This window comes from Hyalella azteca, unplaced genomic scaffold, assembly GCF_000764305.2.
Source record: "Hyalella azteca isolate HAZT.00-mixed unplaced genomic scaffold, Hazt_2.0.2 contig15782, whole genome shotgun sequence".
Classification (NCBI taxonomy): Eukaryota; Metazoa; Arthropoda; class Malacostraca; order Amphipoda; family Hyalellidae; genus Hyalella; species Hyalella azteca.
The window spans coordinates 14974-36818 of NW_025945621.1; the positions used below are offsets into that span (position 1 = coordinate 14974).

Sequence of the window (21845 nt, forward strand, 5' to 3'; positions counted from 1 at the left end):
TTGGTGAATTAATAGTGAAAACTAGTTTGTAACATCGTGTTACGATTCATGAAAGTGTTACTAGTACATTAGATACTTTCTTGTTTTCTTATTCTTCTAATGCACTTTTTTCTTGTCTATTCGAATTGCATACAGAAAATTTCTCGACTAGGTACTTCTTTTTTTGAGTAAGCTTTATGATCAGTAGGCATTCCTTTTAAGTTGCCTGCGGTTTGCAGAAAAGAGTACGTATTTTTGCACATCCAAACTTTTTTTTTGAAATTTGCTTGGTAAAGAAATTTTACTTGCAAGCAAGAAGAATCTGTTCAATTATGTAAGTTAATTTAGTTAACATAGAGCTTGACAAGATCTTTCAAATATAACTTCACTAGGTACTCTTGCAGTCGTGATGTTCTTTTGAAATATTGTAAAATTTAAGTACCTAGTTAATTTTGATGTTCAAAATTCATTAATCCCAACTGTTTTATTCCGATCTCAAGCGTCCTACGTAAAGAATTATGTAATTGGAAACTTACTTTACCTTAGATCGAATAATATACTGTAGATACTACACCTCCTACCGCTGAACACTCCCCATTGTACACTAACGGAATTAATTCGTGACCTATTAGAGCAGAAATATTAATAATATTTGACTGCCTTGGGCCGTTTCGTCAATTAACCATGTCAATTCCCTGTTGTTGTGAAATGTGGACAAATGTTAAGTTCTTACGTTTGCTACGATGTCATTTCTGCATGTAAACCATGAATTGAATGGACAACTTTTGAAATTAACGCTATTGATCAATTCTGTCGAGAAATATGTTCATATTACGAGTAAATGCATAATAGAATTCATGGATAAACCTACGTTTCAAAAGTAAAATATGCCTAGTAAATGGCTCAAATAATGTCGTTCTAGAAGGAACTTTACTTTTTTTCCATAACCATTAACCATAGGATACAAAAAAGCTGGGCAACGTTACACTTTTTTGTACAGAAAAACGTGACAACGTTGGTAACACTCATGTGTTAAAATAATTTTAGCTGATTGAGCATGCCGCTGCTGTCACAAAAAGCATAACGGAATGTTTCAACATGCAAAACTCCAATCGGCCAACAAGCATATAAATTAATGCTGCTAATTCTGAAATTAATCAGCAATATTCTCCGGTTTCCTTGCTAAAACTTCCTACGAAAATGCCCGTTGCCGTTCCTTTCATAAGCCTAATCACAGATCATCGGCACATATTTTTTATCGCCTAACTAACCTAATAATAGTAGAAGCTACCCAATACCCTAACTTAATGGCAGGTTTATAGCACGGGGTGCAACTAAAGCAAAACGTTGCTCTATCTAGAAAAAGCACCTGAGTAAATGCCGCGCAGCTCCGTCTGACTACAAGGCGCTACTTCTGACTACAAGGCGCACATGGAACACGGATGCAACTATGACAAAAAACTTGCATCATCCAAGCCAGAAATTACAATCTAGAGAAGATGCATATGCAGTGTAATGGATCACAGATACTAGCGAACAAATATATGTCATGTTCATCAGTGAAATCTACGGATGGTAAACAGCAGGATGATTCACATGGAAGCATGAATGTAGAAAACTTTCACTTGCAGGTAGGGGACTTCTGCAACAGCTAGACATTTGTAATTTCATTCAAATCAAGACAGGCAATCTACTGTCTGATTATCTAAATGATCGAGCGATCATTTAAAAAGAAATTTCCCGAATAATGAGTTGAGAAGTCCCCACCCTTACGACAGATCGATGAGTTTCTTTCAACCTTGATAATCCTACTCTGCAACAGGTCAATTTTACATCATGAAACTAGTTTTAAAGGGGAAATATTGCAAGTTGGAAGTTGCTTTCATCGCTGAATTGTTGTTAACTTCTCCAAGAAGCGAGGGCGAACAACACTTGTATTATTAGTGGACACCGAACACGTCAACATTGTAGACCTTCAAAGAAGACCCGAGTTATCATTGAAAATGATAGAATGTCATGCGCCGTATAAGTTATCACAAATACATTTCTACCGTTTCGCATACAATCCTTGATAAAACTATCAAGGCGACTCTAGGATAATATAAATAAGTGACAGTGAAGACCTCCACAACCTTTTCCTTGATCATGCTCTCTTCACTTCAACATTAGTTACTTCACACTAGTTTACTCCACGGGCGTAAATGAAGCCAGAAACTAGGTAGGTCATGACCAGCAATGGACACACTCTACAGGTAGTGTAGGTCGGGGTTGTAGTAGTGGTAGTTGTAGTGCGGCTGAAGAGGGTCTTCGAGTGTCTTGGCAGTCTCGACAGCGTCTGAGTTGCGAGGTTTGGTCACCGGCAAGTTGTTTTTAAGACAGTAGTCTTCCCAACCGCCGTAATAGTGACGAGACCTGAAATATAATAGTTTGTTAATGCAATTTCTCCAGTTACAGACAAATATTTCCGTAACTAGGCAAATAATTAACTTCAAGACTTGGGAATCGCTTACGAACGGCGAAGTAATTAACGCCGGTTTCGCCTTCACGTTGTAATTTATACAGTTGGACCGCTCAAGTTGTTGTAAAGCAAGGATGAATGGACCAATAATAACGGATGGATGGTTTGCGTGAAAATTTTCACATTCATTTTGTAAAATTGGAAATATTTTTAAAACAATAGCATGGGCTGTTTGGCAGTGAATCCCTAGCTCCTGCATAAAAAGGACAACTTTTTTGTCCTCAGTTAATATATTACAGCTGTTTTAATCGTAGACAAACATTCATAATACTACATTGTAAAACGAATTATTAGCAATAACAAAAAAAAAAACGCACCGAAGCGTATAACCCAATGTTTTATAAAAATCCCCTCCAAATAATCATACAAGCTAGTCGCTCTCTCCTCACTGCATAATATAGTCATGACTGAAATAAACTATCATGTTCACTACCCACGAAAAGCTCTCACTTGGTGTATCCAAGCTTGTGCGCCGTCTCGACAGCAGCACTGCTGGCGATGGGACCACGGGCGTAGAAGATGATCGCTTTGTTGTGTTTCGCGGGCTTCGGAACGCCGTACTTCTGCTGCCACTCTTCGCTGCTCAGCTGAAACGCCTCACGCAAGTTACCAACTGCAAAGAAAATTCTGAGTTAATACATATAAGAATGTTAGACAATTGTGACAAAAAGCTGCACAATCCAACTGCAAAAAAAATTCCAAGTTCATACCTGTAAGGGAAAATGAATAAAAAGAAGCTGCACAATAAACCTAAGATGTAGTAGAGAGAAAATGTGAAATCGACATCTTTGAGTTACATTCACGAATGCTTGGCATATGGCGATCATTGATTAAGATGTTATTACTAAATCATCCGTAAATTACACGGCTTAAAAAAAATTTTTTCATAGAAAATTTCCAGTTTTTTATAAGTACAGACGAGACTGACGGAAGATTCTTAAATGAAGTTTGAGGTTAAGAACAGTACGGTAGGTTGGCCACTTCAAGTCCAAAGTCCGAATGCAAAACTTATGTGGCGAAATCCCAGTGCAAAAAGTGGGACCAGACAAGACAGGCAGAGCGAAGACGTGTAGGCTACCGTCAGGCAGCCAAACTTGGATAATAAGGTATTGGCATTGAGCAACGGCCTTCCTATTGGTCGCTTCAATCCCCGCCTTCAGATGCACGTCAGTTATTGGTCTGCCGCAACGGCGCCGAAGCATGCACCAAAGCAGATGACCTTCAAGTTGTATGCTTGGCTCTAAGTGTCATTTTATCTCTTCAAAACGATTAAGCAGCAACGAAACCAAGATAACACGTGAACACATGCAACAAGTATAAACAGGTCGAGATAATGCATTTGACAGCAAGATTGCACGACTTACGTTGACGATTGTAAGGAAAATTTACTCATTCGAATGCAATTTGATGGGCAAATTTTACGGTTATTAGTTTCATGATTAAATTGTGATTACGCACCAATAAACTAAGGCAAATATCCAAGACGTTAGCAGCAAAGAGGTAAGGAATTCATCCATTTTCATGCTGATTTAGACGGAAATTTTCGAGAAAAATGTTGGTAAAGACGTTTTGATTTGCCTACATACACTATGCTGGTGAAAAAAAGCACATGCAAACTACTTAAAAAGAGATGATTCCACAAAAATTAGTTTATGCGCATTAGCATCCGTTTCTATAGAAAAATGTTCATCGATAAGCCCAAAGATCTAAAACTCAGAAGCAAGTGCACGATTGATTGATCATAACCAAAAACAAAAAATTACAGTCGACTTATCCTCTTGACTAATTGAGAGTAGATAAACCAGTAAGTATAACAGATAAAACAAGTTGTTATTCAACATCAAACAAGATTGTGTGCATCTTCTTTCAAACTGCTTCGTCATCCCGTAACTACGAAGCAATTCTGTTCAGCAGACTTCATATGACTCGACACACAGCAGCGTCCCGCTGTCACTTGACGCGGTGTATATAGGCGCCCTAGCAGCGTTGCTTGCCAAGAATTTAGCTAAGTTTGTTTGAACGCGAACAAACGAAAGTCGGCTGATACTGCGTTGTAGGGCCTAAGCTCGCATTGCTGAACGCAATCAATTCATGAACATCTCGTGACTTTGAACCAAGACATTCGTAGTTTTCATCTTTCTTACTGGAGTAGTGACATATGTATTGTTCTTAAAACGATAGCGATTACGTGGAATCGCACAATCGGAAGCTGAAATTAATCGCGGTTCAGTGCATATCACGTTATAATCTCTATGAATCAGTCATATCACATCAAACGTCAGCAGCTTCAAACGGGTAGCTATGAAGACCGAAAAATTTCTCCTTGACATCTCAGACTTGTCAAGCTTATATGCGCAGTGGACATCGCATATTATATTATGATTAATCTCTATGAATAAGTCGTGTGACATCAAACGCAAGTAACTTTAAATGAGTAGCCATAAACACCGACATATTTCCCCTAGACATATCAGCCATGCTAAAAATATCGTGGCCGTGTTCCCGCCGTTATTGATGACTAACGCGCGGAAGGGAGTGTGATACGCAAGTGGCCTTGATGCAACGGTAGTTAGGCGTAGACGTGATGCCTCATTACACAGCTCAGGCCAGGAATAACAAACAGGTATTTTTTTATCAAGAAAATATGAGTGATATTAGGTATCTTATTTATCGTAATTTACAACATTGGACCTATTTCCTTTCTAAATCATTAGTACTACCTATCATTTGAAAGTTTCAAATTGATACTCGTTTCAAATTGAAACGAGTAGGTATCAATTTCCTTCGAGAAAACGGATATGTACGTCATGTCATTATATACCAGACGAACGGGAAAGAACTACAGAGAAAATGACCGATGACAATCCTAATGTTTTGAGTGATGACATCCAGAGAAGTTGTCGCAAGCAGCTGCAAGCATTGCACTAACCAAAACATATGTTACGCCAAGAGTAATGAACTGCTTCATCCTCAAACAAAACCACAATACATGACGCTCCTTCCATTTAAAAGAAAAACGCAAGCACAGAAAATTGCATGTGCTGTAAACTTAGAATATCTACGTAGCTGGCAAACTTTAACGGAATTTTATAAGGAACTAAATGTTTTGTCTATACATTGACTGCTAAATTTATTCAATTTTCTTTAATGAAAGATAGAAAGAAGATCTATGAAAATGTGCCGCGAACAATCATGAAGAAAACACGAACCGAAAATGTAAACAAAACCTCAAATGAACAGCATGAATGTTTAAAAAGGAAAGAAAAAATACATGAATACTGAAATGAATACAAAATTACACGGGACAGCCATAATACAAGTGAAGCATCCATAAACAAGAAAAAACGTGGCTCTTGAAGAATTAATTCATCACAATGGATTTAAACTGATTTTTCATACAGCCACAAGAATACTTGTGAAGTACGCAAGATTGAATGCATATGTTATTTGTAGTCATTTACAAGGTAACTATAAACTAATTAAAATGGTGCCTGTGTGAAATACCGCTACTCACGAGGGATGTGAAGGGATACGAGCTCAGCCGCTTATTTAAGCGTATTATAAATTAAACTACTTGTATAAACTAATTAAAATGGTGCCTGTATGAAATAACGCTACTCACGATGGATGTGAAGGGATACGAGCTCCGCCGCTTATTTATGCGTATTATAAATTAAACTATTAACTAATTAAAATGGTGCCTGTACGAATTCTCGCTACTCACGAGGGATATGAAGGAAATACCGCTACCCACGAGGGATGTGAAGGAAATACCGCTACTCACGAGGGATGTGAAGGAAATACCGCTACTCACATGGAATGCATGCCTGCACCTTATTGCATGGATTGCTTAGTGCCCCAGACCATAATCCACGTCCTCTGTGAGTGCCCATCATTTGGTGTGGCCCGATGGCAATTTTTCCCCCATCTAAGCCAAAACGACCCCGACACACACCTAAAAAGTATTTTGGCCCAACCAGAACACGGTAGCTATAATGTTGATCGCCTCGTAGAGTACCTGAGAGCAATAAACATGTTCGACTGTATATGATCTGCTCAACGCTGAATACATGTGATGCAATATGTTAAAGCGCAACATTCCTAGTTACTTCTAAGCCGACGAGCACAGACAAATATTACCTGTACGGACTCGATTAGAAACGATCTGTCTGTCAGCTGAATAGTTTAAGTATGCCGATCCTCCAGTAATTTGGTAAGACTTGATTATTAGCTGTATAATTAGTTTGATTTACTGATGAATATGAATTTTGTCATTATCTTTGTTACTTTCTATTATCTGTTTTTTTTGTATTGATTTTCAGAAACCGGTTAAAAACTATCACGAAACCGCGTGTCAGTTACTGTCCTCCACGATTCTTAAAGATCTGCTAGAAGGATCTTTACACAATATGTTCTTAGCCCATAATGCCCAACGTGACATTCGGCGCGAGATAGCTTAGCAGCTGAAGCGCTAGTAATCATAGGGTCACTAAACTAACTAACTAACTTAAGGTTGAATATTACATTAAAATATATTCTCCTTCAGTATTTATGTGAATTGCTCATCACAGGTTACCGCATGCGTATCGACAACAGCACTGATTCTGCCAACACTGGGCGCCTCCACGTTGACTACGCCCAGGCTCGAGATGATTTGTGAGTTGAAACTTGAATTTGTTAATGACATTTGATAAAAACTTGACTGTAACTCGCAAGAAGACGCGGTTTTCTTTGTTTGGTAATGATTTTAGATGAAAAGTTGACGGCAACTGGCGGAACATGCTCCGTTTCTGGTGATCATCACGCGTCTAGAAAATCTTTTTATTTAGATACAATAGCAAACAAATTTTGTTTGGTTAACGAGTGAGTTTAATTTTTTAATTATCACTTATGATTGAAATGATTGGATAAGGTTTGACCGAACAAAAAATCTATATTCAAATTGAAAATGTCATTTCAATGGGCAATAGTTAGCAAGTGATGTCTGTTACTTCGGCGCTGCTCGTGTAAATTATATGTTAAAACTTTGAAAGATAGCACAAAATTATTTATTATATGTATATTGTATTATAAAAGATAGCTCAAAAAACGTGCAAAAGAAGATTCAGTACCGTCCAGAATGTGCTGCGGGAGTGGAGGTACAAGAGAGTTACTACATTGTCCCTATTATTTATTTATACATAAATAATAACGTTGGTGTGTTGTCCAAATATGAGTGGGAGTGTTCATCTTATCTCTATTACTCATAGATAATTACATTGATGTGTTGTATAGGTACAAATGGGAGTGTTACCTCATCTCTATTATTCATAGATATTTACATCGATCTGTGTTGTATAGGTACAAGTGGGAGTGTTAACCTTATCTCTATAATATTCATAGATAATCACATTGATGTGTTGTATAGGTACGAGTGGGAGTGTTCACCTTATCTCTATTACCGTACTCATAGATAATAACATTAATGTGTTGTATAGGTACGAGTGGGAGTGTTCACCTTAACTCTATTATACATAATCACATTGATGTGTTGTATAGGTACGAGTGGGAGTGTTCACCTTATCTCTATTATTCATAGATAATAACATTGATGTGTTGTATAGGTACGAGTGGGAGTGCCGTCAGCGCGCCCTGCAGCGGGAGCAGCGACACAGAGAGCGCGTTGAGGCTGAGCGACTGCGGCCACCTTCACCTCCCCCGGTGCCGCACTACACCGAGCACGAGGCTACCATCGTCGCTGAGCACCTCAAAGGCGAAGATGGTTCGTGTGATGAGAATAGGGCTGGACCCAAGGGCAGGGACATGCTTTAACAATACTCATGCTTCTAGAATCTGTTGCACTAGGCTGTATTATGCTGAATATTTTTGAAAGTGTATGTACTATTTGGTGTATTTGGGCTACTACATGTACTGATGTGTGTCTTGAAAGTAAGTTATTCTTTCAGGTAGAGTTGTGTTTAAATACAATATTTATGTTAGTAAACTGGTTAGAATGCACCAGACAACTTTCTTGGTTGAGATGAGTTTCTTCCGCTGCAACGTCTCGTGCTGATAGCCTTAGTCCTCCAATGCAATAGCCTTGAGATTCATTTGATTTTTCGTTTAGTGTCTAGCATGATCAAATAAATTTTAAACAGAGTCAACATATTTTGTGTTGATTGTGTGATATGAGGGTTGTGGTGCAAATTTGATTGGCTGAATCCACAGACAATGTATTGCACACCTTCACTTAAACATCACATCCACAGGGTACCTATAATTTTGCGAATAAAGCAAAGTATTTGACAGCAATATTGAGAATTTACGTACCAGTTTACACATAGAGCAGCATTCATTTCCAGTCTTTATTGATGCAGGAATTACAATTAATTCATGCTACCAAATAATTGGCGCATTGTGAAGAAGTTTCCAATTAGCAGGATTTTTCTTATGTCAAATCAACTATCTGAACAAAATACACCAAATTTGTTTCCAAAATACATAATGCCACTAGTAAATTATTTCAAAATTTATGCATTGATAATTGATTTATATTGACTAAATTCTTGTTCTACATTTATTACAGTTATAAAGTTCATAGTTATACTGCATAAGGTAATACCTCAGTTCCATAAAAAACTTTCTAAGTATAGGTACATATGCATAATGCATACCTATATTACATATACATTATTATACATTGCATTCTTTTGAATCATTTGAATCATAAGTTATGATGCCTTGTGTCTTGTGATGCCATCAATACTCTCAATATACTGCATATTACTCAAAAAGTCAAAAAATAATGGCTAATAGGCCATTACTATTAGTATTTACTATTTAGCATTACTGTAACTGTAGCACAATGTTTTTGGTGCTTAAAAATATTTCTCACACTAGATTATAAAGCACATTTGTCCAATAACAAATATTATCCTCAAACTGAACCAAATTATGTGACTTTAGTGCCTCTTTATTTCAAATTGGCCTTATTATTATATGGTACCGTAAAATGGGGTAACTTAGACCGGCGGGGTAACTTAGACCACTTTTCGTTTTTTTTACAAAAACCCCCACAACTCGAAAACTATTTGACATAGAAAAATTTTGTCAATGGGCATTAAAGGCCTAATACTGAGGCTACATAACACAATAGAAAGATTTGAAAAGNTGTGGCGAAATCCCAGTGCAAAAAGTGGGACCAGACAAGACAGGCAGAGCGAAGACGTGTAGGCTACCGTCAGGCAGCCAAACTTGGATAATAAGGTATTGGCATTGAGCAACGGCCTTCCTATTGGTCGCTTCAATCCCCGCCTTCAGATGCACGTCAGTTATTGGTCTGCCGCAACGGCGCCGAAGCATGCACCAAAGCAGATGACCTTCAAGTTGTATGCTTGGCTCTAAGTGTCATTTTATCTCTTCAAAACGATTAAGCAGCAACGAAACCAAGATAACACGTGAACACATGCAACAAGTATAAACAGGTCGAGATAATGCATTTGACAGCAAGATTGCACGACTTACGTTGACGATTGTAAGGAAAATTTACTCATTCGAATGCAATTTGATGGGCAAATTTTACGGTTATTAGTTTCATGATTAAATTGTGATTACGCACTAATAAACTAAGGCAAATATCCAAGACGTTAACAGCAAAGAGGTACGGAATTCATCCATTTTCATGCTGATTTAGACGGAAATTTTCGAGAAAAATGTTGGTAAAGACGTTTTGATTTGCCTACATACACTATGCTGGTGAAAAAAAGCACATGCAAACTACTTAAAAAGAGATGATTCCACAAAAATTAGTTTATGCGCATTAGCATCCGTTTCTATAGAAAAATGTTCATCGATAAGCCCAAAGATCTAAAACTCAGAAGCAAGTGCACGATTGATTGATCATAACCAAAAACAAAAAATTACAGTCGACTTATCCTCTTGACTAATTGAGAGTAGATAAACCAGTAAGTATAACAGATAAAACAAGTTGTTATTCAGCATCAAACAAGATTGTGTGCATCTTCTTTCAAACTGCTTCGTCATCCCGTAACTACGAAGCAATTCTGTTCAGGGAGACTTCATATGACTCGACACACAGCAGCGTCCCGCTGTCACTTGACGCGGTGTAGGTGCCCTAGCAGCGTTGCTTGCCAAGAATTTAGCTAAGTTTGTTTGAACGCGAACAAACGAAAGTCAAATGATACTGCGTTGTAGGACCTAAGCTCGCATTGTTGAACGCAATAAATTCATGAATATCTCGTGACTTTGAACAAAGACATTCGTAGTTTTCGTCTTTCTTACAGAAGTAGTGACATATGTATTGTTAAAGCGATAGCGATTAGGCGTAATCACACAATGGGAAGCTAAAGTACAAGAAATTAATCGCACTTCAGTGCATATCACGTTATAATCTCTATGAATCAGTCATATTACATCAAACGTCAGCAAGCCATGAAGACCGGAAAATGTCTCCCTTGACATCTCAGAGTTGCCAGCCAATTTTATCGGCGCAGTGGACATCGCATTTTATGTTATGATTAATATCTATGAATAAGTCATGTGACATCAAAAGTAAGCCGCTTTAAATGAGTAGCCATATACACCGAAACATTTGCCCTAGACATATCAGACATGCTAAAAATATCATGGCTGTGTTCCCGCCGTTATTGACGACTTCAGCACGGAAGGGAGTGTGATACGCAAGTGGCCTTGATACAACGGTAGTTAGGCGTAGACGTGATGCTTCATTACACAGAAGCTCAGATCGGGAGTTTTCATTAATAACAAACAGGAAATTTTTATCAAGAACATATATGAGTGGTAATAGTTATCTTATTTTTTGTAATTTACAACATTGGACCTATTTCATTTCTAAATCACTACTACCTTTTATTGGAAAAGAGTATCAATTTGCTTCGAGAAAACGGATACGTCATGTCATTAAATACTAGACCAACGGGAAAGAACGTCAGAGAAAATGACCAATGACACTCATGTTTTAAGTGACGACATCCAGAGAACTTGTCGCAAGCAGAGCTCTGCAAGCATTGCACTAACCAAAACATATGTTACGCTATGAGTAATGAACTACTTTATCCTCAAACAAACCACAATACATGACGCTCCTTCCATTTAAAGAAAAACGAAAGCACAGAAAATTGCATGTGTTTAAAACTTACAATATCTACTTAGCTCGCAACCTATAATGGAATTTTATGAGGAACTAAATCTTTTGTCTACATAATTGACTGCAAAAATTTGTTCAATTTTCCTTAATAAAAGATAGAAAGAGGATCTATGAAAATGTGCGGCCAACAATCATGAGAAAACACGAACCGAAAATTCAAACAAAAAACTCGAATGAACAGCATGAATGGTTAGAAGGAAAGACGCGTAAATTTCGCAAAAATATTCATGCAAGCCTGTGAGTCGTTTAACATGCAGCAACAGCGTGAACCAAAGAGCATCATTTGACATTAAAATCTTGATTATCAAACAAGCACTTGCCTGTTACTGACACTCGAGACACACGCACATCATACGAGGTGAGAGAGAAGCAGGTAGCATGGATCTTCCTGAAAGCTTCTTTTAAACTTTATGAACTGAGATAGCAGTGCTCTTTCATTTAAATTTGTTTTGGTGATTTTCGATCGATTTGAGCTCCAGAATGATCTTGGAATTCGCTTCTAAAGTAAAGAGAACGACACAGTCTCGTTTTCTCGGTATATTTATTATCTTATGAGCCAAAGATAGAATTAATAAAATATTTTACGAAGGCTTCTCTCCTAAAACAAACCCAAAATGAAAATTGATTTTGGAATCCAAACCTAGAGTTTTTTACTTAAACTCTTTCGATAAAAAGATTTAGAATAGTACTAGATAACTCAACTTCCACGAAATCGAGAAGGGAACTTTTAAAAAATAAATAAGTAAATAATAAATTACCTCGAGTTTCAGGTCTATTTAGGTTAGTTTATACAAAGGTATCAGGAACAGCACAATTATGGACAGACGATGCGCCGTGGCGCCAACACGCTTAGAAAGTGGAACAAAACACAAGCCCCTCTTGAAGGTCATTGAGAACGAGCTACTTTTAAATGCCTGAAACGCTGCATACTTCGAACATGATTAAGAAGACGGAAATTGCGTCGTAGAAAGATAACATCGCGAAGCAACTGCTACTCAAGACTATATTGAATTACTCAAATTTTCCATTGCATATTAAAAATACATGAATACTGAAATGAATACAAAATTACACGGTGAAGCGTCCAAGCGTCCATATACAAGTGAAGCGTCCATAAACAAGCAACAAAAAGCGTGGTTCTTGGAGAATTAATAAATCACTATTGATTCAAATTGATTATTCATAGTCACGTGAATACCTGCAAAGTACGCAAGATTGAATGCTTATGTTATTTTTTGTCATTTCAAATGTAACTATAAACTAATTCAAATTGTGGCTACATAAATACACGAGGGATGTGAAGGAAATACCGCTACTCACGAGGGATGTGAAGGAAATACCGCTACTCACGAGGGATATGAAGGAAATACCGCTACTCACGAGGGATATGAAGGAAATACCGCTACCCACGAAGAATATGAAGGAAATGCCGCTACTCACGAGGGATGTGTAGGGAGCCTGGGATCTGTTCCTGGGATACGAGCTCGGCAGGCTGGCGCACGTCGATGAGAGTAACGTCCTGCAGGCAGAGCATCAGTGACAGCTCCTGGAAGTCGACTTCCAGCCTGCGGTTGACGGGACGTTGCTGCTGCTGCTGGTGAGACGAGCCCAGGTTGCCGGCCACCGAGAACGCGCGACTGCCATGGCTTGCGGTGCCCGCCGCTGTTCGGAGTAGCGAATATTAATTAGTAAAGTTTACAAATACAGAATCACGAAGATGATACTGGCAAAAAACAGAATTGCTAAGAGGATAGTTGACAAAACAGAATCATTAAGAGGATATTGGCAAAAAAATACGAAGAGGATATTGACAAAAACAGAATAACGAAGAGGATATTAGCAAAGACAGAATTGCCAAGAGGATATTGACGAAAACAGAATTGCTAAGAGGATATTGACAAAAACAGAATTGCTAAGAGGATATTGACAAAAAACAATTGCTAAGAGGATATTGACAAAAACGGAATCGTTAAGAGGATATTGACAAACTAACAAAAAAACTGAGTTACCAAGAGGATATTGGCAAAAACAGAATTGCGAAGAGGAGGCAACTTTCTTTGATGAAAAGATGAGGATGGTGCGAATAAAATTATATGTAGAGCGTATGGCGATGGAAAAATCATCTTACGACATGAAAGGAGAGATGAAAATGTTAACCCAAAGGAAAATTAAAGACTTGAGAATATGAGGATGAAGGGTTAAAAAAGCTGCTAGTTTTCTCCGATACATCAAATTTATAATGAACAACCAGTGAACTTTCTCAATATTTGATAACAATCGCGCAAAATAGAAATCAGCGGCAACGCAAACTTGTTACAGACGTCATTCTCGAATGGCCTGTTTATAAACCGGCTCCTTACTATCTAAAATCGATCAAGTAATATATGACTGTGATTTTACGTCTTTGCTTGGTTGGATTAGCTTGAAAACCCGTCAATGATAGGCAGATACAGTAACGAACTCTTAACAATTTTTGAAAGTGCGGCTATTGTTCAATGAACTTGTAGCTACTTGAGGGTTTCAACTGGCAAGCCGACCAACTTTCGATCGTCAAGACTAAGACCGTCGCCAGAGGTAATGAACGTCAGCTGACTACAAAATTACCTCCGTGTCTCACTTCAGTTCAGCGCAGTTATCGAGTTATTCTTAGCACAGTTCGGTTTGCTGGAGAAAGAACACGGTTTTTGGGTTATAGTTAACTCTTGTTAACACAAGATACCTTAATGGCTAGCATCGTGATTGGGATTTTCGACTTTTCCACAAGTCTTTTAGATTACTGGCAAAATAATCCCATTTAATTTCGAATTTGGCGCTATGCAACCAGTATCGACTATTTTGAGAATGAAAGTTGATATTCAGCCAGCATATTTATCATCAAAAGTGAAGTTATCTATAAAGGAAGTTCTCGCAAACAGCTTTGGAGAGTTCGGCATTGTTATTGAACGTTTTCTACGCAAATGATCTAGAAGATGATTATTTCCTAGAATATTCAACACTTTAGTTGCCGTTTTAAAATTGTTTTTCACAACACTCAGTGACCAAAGGATTGTTGATATCAAGTCAAGTGATCATAACTCACCGGCAGACGAGATGCGAGGTATCTGCGATACGACTGATCGAATCATTTAAATTGACGATCAAACAACAATGAACGTGAAAGAAATTTCTCAACACTCGCGCGAAAATAGCGACAAAAAATCCAGTTCACTAGGATTCAAAACTTCATCGAATCAAACGAATTTCAGGCAAGAATTTTTCACACTCAGAATTTTTGTAAGAAATAATGGTAATTAAACGTCTGAAGAAGAGCAAGTGCAGCGGTCACTAGCACACAGTTACTCGCGGGGGAATGAAGGTAGCCCGTACGTCACACTCCTCTTATATGTACACGACGCTGTCTCGCCTTCTACTCACCACCCCTTCACACACACGCTCTTGTTAACGTACACATGCCTACATGCAGGAAGCTAAGCATCGAAAACGGAAGAGTTTAAAGCGCAAATAATCGTTGAATAAATGTATTAAAGCGGAAACTTCAGGATTAATTACCCTTCCAGTCACCAATTAAACTCGTATTAACGAAGTAGTATATCCTATCCATCAATAATATTAAATTCAGTGCGAAGACATTACTACTTCCAGCGTAAATATTAAATACTGCAAGATTTTAACGATCCAATGTTTAATACTCATGTGATGCACAGCAACCAAGCAACTACCATCAACAACAGAAACTTAGCCCTACTCTCAAGGTCATCAGGTGTAATTGGAGACGTAGGCGCTGTAAATCTATACAAGCCGATAATATTTCGGGCTGAAGATCTTTGAGACAGGAAAAACTATAAAATAATTCAACAGAAAAACTCGCTAATCAAACTTCAAATTAGGTTGTGATTATAATGATGAACTTGTCGATGGCTTTTGATATTAAAAAAAACACATGAACGTACTCAATAACTTCATAATACGTATATTGATAAGTAAATAGTTTTCAGTTTTTGTTCAAGCCCGATTTCGTTTCAGCGTTTCTCATTGAATTTCAAACATGATTGACACAACTACCAGCGGCGCAGTAGAATCAATATACGCCTCAATAAATCATGAACACGGTTCCTCGAAAAACCAACAGATTAAAGATAACTCAATAAACATGGCATCTACAATACGATAAACACTTTATCAACAAAGCGCACTTAGACCTAAACCAGATATGCGTATACAATGTAGAAAATCATCGATACTATAAACGCCTTGAATAGAATATGGATTCGGTGTTACTACTAGGCATTAGTATATCTATCATACAGTACTAATAATAGATATATTAATGCTACTAATAAAAATTATTCATTCCAAGGTATTATGGACAACATGTATACTAAACGCTTAAATAAATAGATCGAACGCTACCACGTTGTTAATGGAATAGATCTCACTATAATAAATATATATGCACAAAACTATCACTATGCAGATTAAGTTACGTCTGAAACCGGCTACCAGACGTATTAACGATACATCAGTAAAATTTATGTACGGCGAACCAAAACGTCGAAAAAACGCTAATTTGATGACGCACGCATGAGCACCTGAAGATACGCACATGGCGCCACACTGAGCACGCACACGTCGGGCGCTTGTGGCCGTTGTTCAGCACGCACGCATAAACATGAAGCATGCACTGGCGAAGAGCCAGTAAAACATTGCGCAGGTTAGGAGTTGCCGACACGGCGACTAGTTCGCAAAAAAATAAATATAATTCAATAAAAGCAAGGCACGTACATGAAACCAATGGCTATAAACGCATGGGCCAACATCTACAGATTAACGAAGGAACCATTGCGCATGCTCTTCGCTAGCTTATACGTTAATGGAAACCTTACAAACTGACGAAAAATTCTCGATTGTACTGGAAAACTATGTGAAAATAAATATTTCGATAGATTGCACTTAAGACCAAATGGAGAGCATGATCTAATGATTTACAGACTTCCAATCATCTATCTTAACTAATGAAAACATTGGCATCATAATAGCATGTTCAAATTATGAACTATGCTATTATAGCAAGCATAAAATACAATTTAAAATGATTTGATTAAATAGTCGTACATTGTATATTCTCTAGTGTAAGCACAATAACAAGGTTTATTCTACAGTGCGCTCCTCTTCATACAACGACAAAGAATAAGGGGCAGCTATTGAATTCAAATTTAATCCTAGCTTCAATGAACCATTAAGAAATAATTACACGAGTCTACTACGCAGTTGTGTAAAACCGAAACCCGTTCCCGGCAGTGCTTGTCGCGGCGAAGATGCCTCAGGCGCCTAGCCAAGTCAGGAGTCGCGAAAACATTTTGCAAAATATAATCTTTTCAAGACGTACGTTCCCATGGTTGAACTAGTATAAGTCAACCATGCACGTTCCAGGCATACATCGTTCTTTTTCTTTGTTATACAGGAAACTCAATACGTAGGATGATAAATTACAATGGCTTGTATTGTCATGAAATTAATCTATTGACAAATGGTTTGCAATAATGGATAATCTTGTCATTATAATCAGATGATTTACATAATTAACTGAGACAGGCCATTATATAGATATCGCTGCAGCTAATTATCATATATTGAAAAGAAAGTTTATGCCCATTCAAAACTTGAATGACGGGAGGTGAATAAGCCTCTGTGTAGGAAATTCTATAAGATAAAGCTGATAACAAGCTTAGCAAGACTATCAGTTTAAAGACCAATAAATGGGTTCTCCATGATGAAAAATTTTACAAATCAAGTGATATATGAGAGCAGGAAATATGAATAACAAAGCACAAAAACAAAATTGAGGCCACTCTACCACCTCAATAAATCTCAATGATGCCTAATATTTAAAAAAATATATAAAATAATAGTGTACCTATGTAGATATTCAATCAGCACTGAAATCTTATTTACATAACACTCAGAACATATATGAAGTATGAGCAAATTGCAAAGAAGCTAGTATTCAAAGTTGGCATAGATAAAGTGATGATATGAATTCTTAAAATGTTATGTGCATGAAACTCATTGACACATTTAGTAAACATGGAACCTTGTTTAGACATAGAGAAAGCTACAAAAAATGAGTTAATTCTTCATAATGATAACACATAAATTAAGACACATAGTTCAAAATTCTTTGCAAACAATTTGAGAACACTAAAAATACAATATTACTAGCATATGTATTTGTTTTACAGCAATTGCACATCTCCAGAAATGTTTTGTGCAATGTATTGCACACCTTTACTTAAACATCACATCCATGATTCACAGTGTAATTTTTGTGAGTAAAGCAAAGTATTTGACAGCAATATTGAGCATTTATGTACCAGTACACATATACAGCAGCACTCATTCTTTGTTGATGCAGGAATTACAATTACCGTAATTCATGCTACCAAATGATTGGCCTGATGGCCAGATTGGCCAGATGGTCAACTATCTGAACAAAATACAGAAAATTTATTTTCAAAATATTGTACATAGCTAGCAGCTTAGCTAATTCTTATAAGGCTATAAGTAGTCTTTAACTATTTGACTATTTGTTATATTTTGATTACAATATACAATTTAAATGTGTTAGCTAGCTTATACAGGGTGGGGCAGAATTGATTGAGCAGTTTTGAGGCAAAATAAAAGAGTAATGGAGGTAACATACCATTTAAAATACTTATGTTTTGAAAACAATATCAGGAAGATGGTGTCTGTTAGCTGCATCACACTGTTGGCGTCATTCTCAGACGTTTCCTACAGCACGTTCACACATATGGCGAGGTATGGCCATAACCTCTGCTGCAATATAATCTGTCCTCATAGCTGTGGTAGGGTGTGAGGGCAACTTCTGAACACCCTTTCTTTTAGATGTCCCCAAAGAAAGAAATTTCAAATGCTCAAATCAGGTGACCTCGAAGGCCACTGTAAATCAAAATCACCCCTCAGAGTCCAAGACATGCATTTCAAAACATTGAGTGACATTCAGGCTGTGTGAGCTGTATCCGCATCCTGCCGGAACCACATGTCTCCCAATGCTTCATTTTCAAAAACGTTTTCCATCCTGGGCTGCAAGAAATTTTGCAACATTGCAGCATAGCAATCAGAATTCACTGTCACGGTTACTCCCTCCTCCAAGAACAACTCCAACAGTGTGTTGCAGCTAACAGCCCCCATCTTCCAGATATTTTTCTCAAAACATAAGTATTCTAAATGGTATGCTATGCTAACCTCTACATAAACTTTCTTCTTTATGTACCTCCATTACTCTTTTATTTTGCCTCAAAACTGCTCAATCAGTACTGCCCCACCCTGTATATTGAGAGGTTGAGATTGGATTGACCTTTTTAGGCAATTAGAAAGATTTTTCACCCTAATACGAGTATTCTAATTAAAATATTTAATTTCAATCTTTAAATATGTGAATTTAAAACTAGAAACAAAACAATTACAATTATAAAACTATATATAAAATAATTAAATTCAGTGAATGGAAATAAAATGTTTGAATTATGCACATGTTTATTTCAAACAGTGTTAGCTTTTCTCTTAAGTCTCGTTTCAAGTCGTTTGAGGTTTGTTTGGTTATTGTTCAGTTTATGTTTAGTATTGGTTTATTGGTCTTAATTAAATTAGAACAGTGCAGTCAGTCACTCAGTCACTACTAGTTGGTGTGTTTAGAGTGTAGAGTCTGGTAGATTTATAGGACATAAAACTAGTAGATTTATTGATAGTGCTGTGCACTGTGCTATCAGCTACCAATCTCAGTCTCTGTTGTGTGACTCTTCAATGTTTAGAAGATCTGCATTCCTGAAGTGTTTTTGTATATTGAAGCCAGTTAAATGGTCAATATTTAGCTTGTTACTTTGCTCCATACAAACATTACAAAGCTAATGAATAGACTTATCAATAATTGTTTACCCAAAAATCCCGGTAATAATTTAGATTAAGTGCATCCAAAAAAAGGGTATTTTTTTAATTATATATTTTTTGGGGTGTAGATAAAGAATCTGAAATCCATTTTTGGTGGTCGGCATCAAAAAACCAATTTTCTTCGATTTTTATATATTTTCTATAGAAAACAATGGGGGACCCATGGGGAACTGGGGGTTTTAGGGGGAGGGGGAAACCTAACCTAACCTAGCACGATTTTTGGGTTTTACATAGGTTTACAGTCATTCCCAGATCGATATAGATCATTTCCAGTCAAAACAAATTTTCGGATTTTTTCCAATTTTTTGCCGATTTTGCCAATTTTTGCCTGATTTTTTTTTGACGAATTAGAGGTATGTCCCCCTCCCTAAAACCCCTGGGTCAGCCATTGTTGTTTTCTATAGAAAATATATATAAAAATTGGAAAAAATTGGTTTTCCGATGCCGACCGCCAAAAACGTATTTCAGATTCTTTATCTAAACCCCAAAAAACATATAATTAAAAAAAACATCCTTTTTTTGGATGCACTTAATCTAAAGTAATACCAAAATCCCTACGTGGTAAACACCACCTTGGCCTGTTGGTCATTATTGAAGGCAATAAGTACCCTTTTTAGCCATTCATTATGATCCACATACTGTTATTGTTAGTAGGCTAATTGCAAATTTGCAACATAAAAAACAATCTTTCAAAAAGACCAAAAAACTGAAAAAATAAAAAAATGAAATAAATAAAAAAAATCGTATAAAAATAAAAAAAATTCATTGATTTTTTATTTTTCTTGATTTAAAAAAAATAAAAAAAATCACCAACCTTGCTAGTTTATTAAGCACATTTGTCCAATAACAAATATTATCCCTGGCCTAAAGTGAACCAAATTAGGTATGTGACTTTGGTGCCTCCTTTACTTTAGCTCCTTATTTCAAATTGACCTTATATAGTTATTAGTATATGTGGCTTTGAAGGGAGACTTTTTTTAGTTTTTTAGTCAAACTAGAATTCTCAAGTTCTTGTCTGGCAACATATAGTTACATCAATTTTAATTGTCACTTTCAATTTGCTAAGCGTACATGCCGCACAGCGGCACAGGCGGCACAGCTCTGGCTCCATACTGCAAGTCTGCAATCTGGCATAACATATTTAATAATAACTTAGCAAGTTAGCAGTTAGCATTGCATAATAATCATGATAATAAAGCATATTGACATGAGCATGGCCTCATGGCTGCATGGGCACTGGGCAGGAGTGAGCAGGACCATCCACAGCTCATTGGCCATGGCCATAGCCCATAAGCAAAGGCCAAGTCGTCATGCCTCATGGCACTCATGATGGCAGTTGGCAGACTGGCAGAGCAAAAAAAAAATAATAATAAATAGATAATAAAACAATAACGAAAGAAAAAAGGTACAAGAAAATGCAAAGAACAGTGGAATTAGTTAAAAATGATTCAGGTATTATGGAAGTGGAACTAATAGTAATACACTGCACCAATTCCAAACTTACCTAACTTCGTTGTGGTCCAAGCAGCGAGTTGAGTGCTTAGCCTACCAACATGCCTCAATGCCATTAGAGTTTGTTTTGAAATATCTAATTAAATTCGAAGCAAGTTTTAGAGAAGGTAGGATATTTTATTTAAGCAGACTACAGTATTGCGTCTTCGCGGCGATTTGGCATATAAGTGAGCGTCTATACAACCGACGTAGCCTGCCTCTTATTGCTGAAACGTGTACCCACTGACTGATGACCTTGAAAAGAAAATTCTTGTTCATTCTATATTCAAAAGAAAGTATCTGAGCGCAAACTGTAGTATATTTGGAGAACATTGCAATTTTGCTTCTAAAGCGTTAGTTGAACTTTTTTTTTCAACAGAAAATTTCGGGGAAATTAAGAGCATAAGTGTGAGAGAATACGAGAAAAGACAAACAAAACCTTAATAAACAAAACACATTAATAGGCCACAGTAAATTCATATTAAATAATTTCAAAGATAGTTTGCAAAATTTCAATTTTAGCCTAAATATCAACATCAATAAAGCGATTTTTAAAAAGGTGTTACCGGTAGTTAACATTGTTTGATCTCTCTTCATATAACTCATCTTTCACAGGTACCGTAATCATTGAAATCAAGGCAATATGATTAGGCACGGATGCGATCATTACTCTATATATTTTGGAAAATGTGGTTAGTTTATATAATATTCTTTTTATGTTACTAT

The 21845-nt window shown here is 36.9% G+C and overlaps 1 protein-coding gene across 2 annotated transcripts; it reads right to left on the reverse strand.

The window, feature by feature from the left end:
- Window positions 1-956: 956 nt before the first annotated feature.
- LOC108672129 (thiosulfate sulfurtransferase/rhodanese-like domain-containing protein 3) lies at window positions 957-21339 on the reverse strand. Of its 2 annotated transcripts, none has more exons than XM_018159755.2 (4): window positions 21133-21339; window positions 13104-13325; window positions 2948-3110; window positions 957-2391 (listed from the first exon to the last, which is right to left on the reverse strand). In XM_018159755.2, the coding sequence occupies exons 1-4, from the start codon at window positions 21194-21196 to the stop codon at window positions 2226-2228; spliced, it is 615 nt and encodes a 204-aa protein (XP_018015244.1). In that variant the 5' UTR covers window positions 21197-21339; the 3' UTR covers window positions 957-2225. The 2 variants fall into 2 exon arrangements, with proteins under 2 accessions (XP_018015244.1, XP_018015245.1); XM_018159756.2 differs by lacking the exon at window positions 21133-21339 and adding an exon at window positions 14743-15022.
- Window positions 21340-21845: the final 506 nt, after the last annotated feature.

Bases quoted from the DNA above. Each gene is read 5' to 3' on its own strand.
- LOC108672129 (XM_018159755.2), bottom strand. From the start codon at position 21,196: ATGGCATTGAGGCATGTTGGTAGGCTAAGCACTCAACTCGCTGCTTGG. The intron at 3,111-13,103 runs GTGAGTAGCGGC...TTTTCTTTGCAG, and splicing joins AGGCTCCCTACACATCCCTC to TTGGTAACTTGCGTGAGGCG. The intron at 2,392-2,947 runs GTGAGAGCTTTT...ATTATATTTCAG, and splicing joins CACAAGCTTGGATACACCAA to GTCTCGTCACTATTACGGCG.